The 9530-nt window shown below is 40.7% G+C and overlaps 1 protein-coding gene across 1 annotated transcript in view; it reads left to right on the top strand.

Moving 5' to 3' along the window:
* The first annotated feature begins 1571 nt into the window (after positions 1–1571).
* LOC126378475 (oxysterol-binding protein-related protein 1) overlaps positions 1572–9530 on the top strand; it is a 28227-nt gene continuing 20268 nt past the window's right edge. Inside the window, exon 1 of the mRNA XM_050026868.1 lies at positions 1572–1813. Coding sequence (XP_049882825.1) covers positions 1779–1813 — 35 coding nt within the window. The 5' untranslated portion in view covers positions 1572–1778. The remainder of the gene's footprint in view (positions 1814–9530) is intronic.

The following is a 9530-nucleotide window of genomic DNA, read 5'->3' as shown; positions in this document are numbered from 1 at the left end:
CTACTCCACTACGACGCGCCACTGCGGGTTGGTAGAACAACTTTCATCACGTTCTCAGTGTAGCATTCTCCATGATACTTTTTTCGGGAAAAATAGGGCAGTGGTTTCCCTCTTGTCTTCCGCCTCGCAGTACTCTGACGCGAGTGGGATGGCGCCCAGAGTAGTCTATTTCAGAGCCGTACTATGACTCGTATCCTCCGCCTCTGAATAGTACTGACACAGTTATTGCTGCCCTCTGTCAGGTTCCAGGTTACAGTCCGTGACTTGCTCCTTCCGTCCTGCATTGCCGTAACGGTGGCTCCCATCTCTGCCTGTGCAGCTGTTGAGGTCTTCACCTGTACGGTCACGAACATTAATATGTATACACTTTGGTACTATGTCACATTAAACTTTTTGACAAATTGAACTGTAAGTCTCACTAAATGTCAAATATGTTAGTGCGACAGAGTCCTAAAGTGGGTACATTATATTGCTCATGACTGTACCCCTGGGCAAGCGTTCTACGTTATACCCCGTATATACCCCGCCTGGGTCCCTATCCGAACACAGCCACCATCTCACTCCGGCCTACTGAAGTATGAGGCGTCCACCTCCGCGGCAAGGATGCGCCGGACAGGAATAGCCCAGTGGAGGGCAGATAAGATGACTCTATCCTGTCTGAGACCGGGTATACCTTTACCCGCCTTACGTATATAAATCGAAAACTTTTGTATTTTGCTGGGTTTAAAATACAATTCGCGCCACGAAAGACGTCTACCATTTTAATGGGACTAATTGACAAAACATAAGTACGTTTAATAAATTATGAGTCGTACTCGGAACGTTGTTGAGCATAATTGACAACATTTTAACTCATTTATTATTTCGGTAGTTCTTAGTTTTTAATCAATGTTATGTTTTTCATCAAACTTCTATAATATACTTATAAAGGTACTTATTATTAATTAGGTATTGGTAATTAACTTCAAGTTTGTTAGCTCAACTTTCAGTCCCTAACTGCTTTCACAGCAGCAAAATTGTCTGGAACTTCTTAGGAATTTTGTAAATTAAGGGCATGAAACAATTTACTTTTTCATGGGTATACAAATTAAGTATTCAGTAGGTATTGATCGAAAGTAAGTTGCCTTCACGCTTATTTTCCTTATAATGTAGGTAGGCCTAAATTAGTAGGGTTTATACTATGCCAGTAAACAGATTTATATACAGGGTGTTATTAAACATCGTAACGAAAACTTTGAGGGATGATACAGATCTTGACTCTAAGTGAGTATCAAATAGAATTTTCCGTCGCAAAATTCATGACTTTTATTGTGTATTTTTAAATTATTGTCAATTCTACACTTTTGCAAATCATAAGCTGAATCCACCCCCTCAGTATTCGTTACGATGTCACTAACCCTGTCTGTATGGAAATTGCGAATCAATTGCATGAAATTCTTGAGAGTTTCGAGAAGAAATTACTTAAATAAGAATTTCGATGTACGCTTAGAAAATTTACAAGTTAGAAGTTTTCCGTAATAAAGTTCAGTTTTATTTTTTCTCTAAGCAGGTCAGAAATAAATTAACTATCTTCTGCAAGTGTTTTCTGATTTCAAACTAAAAAGAAAATGGAAATAAAATAGCGAACAACGATTCTAATTTCAAATAAAGCAAGTGTCGGACTTTGAGTATTGTCGCGAACGTTCGTCGGTGCTCGGCCGTGTTTACAAGCATTCGGGAGTGTTCGGGTTCGTTCGTGCTCGGAGAGAGGGCACTGGCTAGTTGCGCGTGAGAATAAGATGGAAGAGAATGCTGGCAGGCTGCACGAGTACAGGTGAGTTGTAGTTAGAGCTTATGAAACAAAATGTAAGTACTTAAATTATTATTTTACTTCACTCAGCCTAGGTAAGCTTGAAAGTAGAAAATAAATAAAAATAATTCAAAGTTAAAAGTAGCATCCTGTAGTCGCCAAACGGGTTTCACACATTACGCGCACTATCGTACCATTGAATGATACCTATCCTAGCATTCTTTTGTCGAACGATCATTACGATGAACATAGCAACTTGTTATTCTTTATGTGAGGTTAGTTTGACTGCTTTAGATAATAACACTTACTGCTACTTGTAAGAGGAACGAACTGAGGAGACTGGTACCGAGACAAACCGTATTGTGGTTTAACGGTATCAGTGTTTTACCTAAATATGTAATACTTTAATGATATAAATAAATTAAAAAAAACGCCACGGTAGCGATTGTTGAAGATATATTTGCCGCATAAGTCGTTAACTACAAATGGGTATACAATCTTGGCCGGACAAATGGCTAACGCTGAGGGCTCTGGGTAACTAGGTACTGGGTAACTTAGGTACCTATAACAAAAGTGGGAGGTTAAAATGGTCCATATAGAAGCAGAATGGTACATCTAGTAAACAATATTGCAATTTCACATTGCGAATATAAATGTAAGTGCGCCATGTCAAGAAATGACAAATAGCAATATTGCTTTTTAGATGAATTGCTTTGAAATTATCTTTTTAACCCCTCTGAGCGTTTACTACGGCGATTTTCTAAATCGTACTTTAAAATACGATGTAAATATGCGCTTAAATTTTCTTTGTTTTCGTATTTTTCGATAAGAATTTATGTAAAACAAAACCTTTTATTTTGAACAAAGGTTTCTTTATGAAGTTAAGTCAATTGCTGCTTTATTTTTGTAGCACTTAATTATATGCCTTAAAGTTAAAAACTTGGAACAAAGGCTTTGAATGTTAATGAACAACGATATTTTAAAGACAAAAGCACAAAAGCTAAGTTAGGGTTGTTTAAAAACACTCTCTGGAGTTCCTTAGGCAATCAGGACATTTTTTACGGTTCCTAACCTCTAAAGTAACTAAGTAGAAAAGTAACTTGTATCCGTTACGGGGTAGGCCAAGGTATATAAGAAATACACCTAGTCCTCGCCAACAATGTTTGATTCCCATTGTAGGCTCTAGAGTGCGTGAAAGGGATTCTAAAGATTTGCTTCAGAGGGGCTTTTTCTAAGGTTATTTTTATATAAGCTGTTAACATACTAAATGTTAGGTTAAAGATAAATTACGTAATGCTGATTACTAAATAAATACAGATCTAAAGGTGACGAAAAACGTTTTCTTTTTTTGTAAGTAATTAATTTATTTATTAATTTTAATAACGAAAATGTAATAATAAGTAAGTTTTTCTATAGACGTCATAACATCAAAGGTTGCTTTTTCATACAAATTCCATAGTAATTTCGTGTGACGTATAGTAAAAAGTAACTACTTGATTTGACTAGTTGGAAACTAGCGTATTGTCTTCCATTTATAATAACATAACGCAAGCATAAGCTCAGGACCATCCATAGCATGATGAACTGAGTACCAAACGCTTCACCGAGTTTTTTTTTTTAAATTAAATACACGTAATACTTTGAGCCGTATCGCCGTCTATAATACCAAAGTTACAGATAATAACGAGTTTTTTTTTTCACTTTTATATCAATTTCGGAGCAAACTCCTCTCATAATTTATCCTCTCTCGTGGAGAGGGAAGAGGTCCGGGTCCAAGGTCGCAGTATTGATCCTGGTTTGGGACGCGGAGGGGGCGGGAGGGGGTTCCATTCATCCCTCTCATTATTTGAACCATTATGAATAACCTCTCTATTGTATATGTCCCTATAAGGCACTAAACACCCTGGAATCAGCTGAAAGCCTCCGGGACAAGGAAACACGTCTGTTCACAAAACGAGATTTATTACAAGAGACAAATATCAAACTACTCACATTTCATCTTAACTAAAAATAATATTAAACGCCTAGCAAAAGTAATCGAGCAATTACGCTCATACATTACACCCCACTACTTATTTTAAACATACTTTCGTTACCCTTCCCAATGCTCATTACATAACACTAGTTAAATAATTAACTTATAATAATGCCTATATGAAAGTACCAAAACATAACCAATACAATGAAGCCTAACTTAAATATAAAAAAAACCTTTTTTTTATTATTGGCACGGCTAGTGGCTGACGGGATTACCATAGCGTATAACCGGCCTTCTGACTCTTTGTAGTCGTGACTGTTCCGTAATCACTGGCGGCGCGGCGGCTATAGGAACTGAAAAAGGAACTTCCGTATCCGGTTCATCAACCTCTGGATCCCAAGCGCAGCCACTTGGTCCCACCGATTGTACCGGCCTCGACTTTAACCTCAACTGGTCTATGTGACGTTTTAAAAGTGGACCGTTTTCCCTGTCTATTATGTAATTTCGCGTACCTAATACTTTTACTATTTTTCCCTTGACCCACTTCCGTCCACCACCAAATTCTCTAGCCCACACTTCGTCCCCTACCTCAAACTGTCTCGGTATACCCCGCGCTAGTTCAACTTGTCGTCGTTGAGCCTCCTGTACTTGTTCCTCCAGCGACGGCGAAACCTCGCGTAGCAGGTCTAACCTTGAGCGTAATCTTTTTTTCATTAATAACATGGCTGGGGACTGCCCTGTAGTGCTATGGATCGAATTACGATAAGTTAACAGGTAGGCTTGCAGTGCAACGTCTATTTCAATTTTATCTCGTGATGCTTTTTTAATCGCTTTTTTGCATAATTTCACGGCATTCTCCGCTGCACCATTTGATGACGGATGATACACTGGAGTAAATTTTTGTTCAATTCCATTGTTTTTCATGAAGTTGGATAACTCTTCGCTAGTAAACGGTGGCCCATTGTCGGAAACCACTTGTTTTGGAATTCCAAACCGGGCGAAAATTTCTCTCAATACTTTTATAACTTGTGTAGCTGTAGTCCCGTGTTGCATTTTATAAACTTCAATCCATTTAGTTGATGCGTCTACTAAAACAAAAAAAGTTTGACCTTGGTATGGACCTAAAAAGTCTATATGAACCCTGCTCCACGGTTCTGCCGCATACGGCCAGGGCTGTGGCGGGGCGCGTGGCGGCGCGGCTGCCTCCGCCGCACACGTGTCGCAGCCCTTGCAGGTTGCTTCAATATCGGCGTCGATACCTGGCCACCACACATAGCTACGGGCCAGCGATTTCATTTTCACCATTCCTACGTGGCCGACATGTAACTCCTTCAATATATGTTCTCGTAGTACTGTTGGTATAACCATCCGGTACCCCCACATGATACAATTCGCTTCTAAATAAAGTTCGTTACGCCTGGTATAGTAAGGTTTTAATTCTGAGTCTTCATTATGGTTTGGCCATCCTGATTGGATATACATGACTACTCGGCGCAATTGTGGGTCAATTATACTTTTTTCTTTGACTTCTTTGCTGGTTATTGGTAAAAACCTTTGTACGTAATTCACATATGTTTTTTCCACACAATCCTCCGTCTGCCTCCCTACGGGCATGCGCGAGAGTGCATCAGCGCTATTTTTATCCGTTGGTACGTATTCAATATCGTATTGGTAACCTGACAGAATTACTGCCCAGCGTTGTAACCTGCTGGCCGCCATCGTTGGGATACCCCTTTTTTCTCCAAATATAGTCACCAGAGGTTTATGGTCTGTCCTCAGTAAAAACCTGCGGCCATACAAGTATTGATGATACTTTTTTACTCCAAAGATTATTGCTAAAGCTTCTTTCTCAATCTGTGAGTAGGCACACTCTGCCAAGTTGAGCACTCTGGAGGCGTACGCGATAGGGCGCTCCCGGCCGTCCGGCATGCGGTGCGCGATGACCGCGCCCACGCCGGCCGCGCTCGCGTCTGTCGTCAACGTCACTGGCAGCGCCGGGTCGTAGTGAGCCAGCACCGGGCTACATGTCAGTAGTCGTTTTACCTTGTTGAATGCCGCCGTACATTCCTTTGTCCATACAAATTTATTTTCTTTCCTCAACAGATTATAAAGTGGACTTAAAACAAAACTAATATTCTCTATGAATTTAGCATAATACATGACCATGCCAATGAATGACCGTAACTCTGTCACATTCCTGGGTACTTGTACACTTTTAATAGCCTCCACTTTATCCGGACATGTATGTACGCCTTCTTTATTAATCTCATAACCTAGGTACGTCACGGAATCCGCATAAAAGGTACATTTATCTTTTTTTACTCGCAGCCCATACTTTTGAAGTCTCTCCAGCACTTTATTTAAAGTCTCTGCATGTTCTTGGCTGTTTTTCCCCGTGATGATGACGTCATCCAAGAAAACTCCGACGGTCTGCATGTCTGCGAATAACTGTTCCAGTTTTCGCTGGAAGATACCTGGACTCGACGCAACTCCGTAGACTAAGCGATTATATTTAAACAAACCTTTGTGCGTATTTATTACTGTATACATTTTTGATGATTCATCTAACTCCAATTGCGCGTAAGCTTGTGACAAATCTATTTTACTAAATTTTTCCCCGCCATGCAATTTCGTCAATAAATCTTCTACCCTCGGCAGTGGAAAACGGTCAACTTCTAAATATTTATTTAAGGTAAGTTTATAGTCACCACATATACGAATAGATCCGTCCTTCTTAACGACCGGAACGATCGGTGTTGCCCAGTCGGCCGCGTCCACCGGCGTGATGACCCCGTCCCGCACCAACTGCTCCAGTGCGCGCTCCACCGGCTCACGCAGCGCGTACGCCAGCGGCCGCGCGCGCAGGAACACCGGCCGCGCCTCCTGCCTTACCCGCAACGACACCGCGCCGCCAGTGAAACGTCCCAGCCCCTCCGCGAAAACATTATTGTATCTGGAAACCAAGGCATTCATATTCAAATGTGAGTCACTACTAATCACCTGTTTACAATATACTTCTTGTAAAGGAATGCCTAACTCGCACAGCCACTGTCGACCCAATAACGGGTTATTACCATGATCCACTACATACAAATCTAGGTTTTTAATTTCTTTTTTTTTGTAATTTACTGTTGGTATTATTTTCCCTATTGGATGAACTTTTTCTCCCGTATAATAATTCATAACTAAATTAGCATTCTGAAGAGGTAAATTTCGAAACAATTCAAGATAACAATCTTTACTTATACATGAAATAGCGCTTCCTGTATCTATTTCCATGACTATTTCCTTTTTATCTACATTTAAAGGTATCACAAACGGTTTGTACCCATTTAATTGTTTTAAAGTGAATACATTAAAATTTACCTCCATTACTTCCCCGTCAGAAAACGTTATTTCTTCATCTTCACGTTGTACATTATGCACTTGCACGTTAGCAGCCTTCAAACGGGGGCACATTTTTTTTAAATGACCTTCTCGGTTACACACCCGACAAGTGTAGACTTTGAATTTGCATGACGTGATATCGTGAGCCCCTCCACATGCACGGCAACGGTGCATATTCGTCCTGGCGACTCCGTCGTTTGCCCCATCGGCGCGTGTGCCGCGCACCTCGTAACCGCTGCGCGCGCACCCGCCGCCGCGCGTTCCGCCGCTACCGCCGCGCGGTCCGCCGCCCCTGCGCGCGTCCACCCGCGGTCGTTCGCGTTCGCTGCCGACACGCTGCACCGTGGTGGTCTGCACGCCGCCCCCAGCGACGCCCGCGCTCCGCCCGCATTCCATCACCGCAGCTGCGTTAGCCTCTGCCGCCTCCATAGTCACTGCCGTCTGATACGCCTTAGCGAATGTGACACTCTCCCAGGAGAAAACCCGCTGCCTAATCTGCTCCTTGTAAAGACCACAACAAAACTGATCTCGTAGGTTGTTATCCAGCTCCGTCCCGAATTCACAATTTTTTGCCAATCTTTTCAATACCGTCGCATATTCAGCCACTGATTCCTCTGCTGTCTGTTGCCTTCGCCTAAAAATATATCTTTCCGCCATGAAGAATGGTTTAGGTTGAAGGTGATCTTGCATTATTTTCACTAATTCTTTAAATGTCTTACTTGATGGTTTATTGGGTGAACACAAAGTCACTAATAGTTCGTAACTTTCTCCGCCCATTACCGTGATTAAAGTAGCCACTTTGAACTCTTCTTTGACACTATTCACCAGGAAGTATTGTTCCAATCGATCCACGTACAGATTCCAGCTATCTTCCATCACTTTAAACGGTTCCAATTTCCCTACAGACATTTTGAACTTTGACCTTGAGCAAAAATCACCAAAAACATACACGAAGGTTGGTACTCGTCGCCAGTTTATTGTATATGTCCCTATAAGGCACTAAACACCCTGGAATCAGCTGAAAGCCTCCGGGACAAGGAAACACGTCTGTTCACAAAACGAGATTTATTACAAGAGACAAATATCAAACTACTCACATTTCATCTTAACTAAAAATAATATTAAACGCCTAGCAAAAGTAATCGAGCAATTACGCTCATACATTACACTCTCCATACGGTTTATCATGTCCGTGTTAGGACGAATTTCGGTAATGGTTGCTCTTTGTTTGTTGAGGCCTTGAAATAAAACGAAAATTAAGGAATGAAAGTTTATTTTCTTTCAGTTAAAACCTTATTACATTCATTCAAACCTTATTACACATATTCACAAACAAATAGTTTTTATTGCTTTTTAGTCATACTAGGAAGGATAATAGGATTTCGAAAGCGGTATATAAAGCAAAGGTTAGGTACAATTAATTGTGAAAAATGTGATGGAACTAATATAGAATATTATTACCTACTATAATAATATAACGTACCAAATGTAACATCGAATCAATGAAAAGTGAAATTGATTTTTGTGAACAAGTGCCTACATAGGATACATTTGTATAGGATTGATTTAAATATAATTTTGTATAGGTACCTACTAACATACGACGTACATTGACCAAATTAGAGATGTCCTTAGAAAAGGTACGATCTACTCTGAACCGGCTTACGTGTATGAAACGATTGATGAATTTGAAGGAAGCAAGAAAAGTGTCAGGATCGAAGCAAATGGAATTCTATAGTCTCTACTTACCCCGGTGTATGTGTTCAGTCATACGAAATAATATTTTTCTTTTCCAAAATTATTCGAGATCCCTAAAATACGGTCTCGCGGGATGCGATGGAAGGATGGATGTGGATCGCGGAATAAATTATTTGATTTGATTCGATTTGATGTAATTTCTAATCTCACGAGATTTCGAATTTGCGATTTCGACTCGTAACATTCCCTAGTGTTTACCGAGTACCTGGTGGGACGGTACGAAAGATAATAAACCTCGTGTTTGAGTTTTCCGCATTCGGCCTCGCTTCATTGTGGGTGGAAAATACCCACACATTTTCATTGCTATTATGAGAGCCGCAGTATCGTATCTAATCGCCGCTTTCCCTGCGTCTGTTGGGAAGTGGAGCGAAAACAGAGTTCTTGATAAGAGACCCTCCACACTAGCGTCTTTTGAGCGTCGTTGTCGTGGCAGCATCTGGGCGACGTCGCCAGTTCAACGGTTTTTGCGACCAAGTACCTACAGTGCACAACGCAATCCACTATTATGGGTACTTATCTTGATATTTTATATAGTTCTGTATCAATTGTAATAGTTCGTCAAATATTCGTTTTGGCATCCGTAAATAATCGTAAAAGTGCTTTTTATTATTTTTATAT

This window comes from Pectinophora gossypiella, chromosome 2, assembly GCF_024362695.1.
Source record: "Pectinophora gossypiella chromosome 2, ilPecGoss1.1, whole genome shotgun sequence".
Taxonomy (NCBI): domain Eukaryota; kingdom Metazoa; phylum Arthropoda; class Insecta; order Lepidoptera; family Gelechiidae; genus Pectinophora; species Pectinophora gossypiella.
The sequence above is the reverse complement of the archived record's forward strand: the minus strand, read 5'-3'. Positions and strand labels throughout refer to the sequence as shown.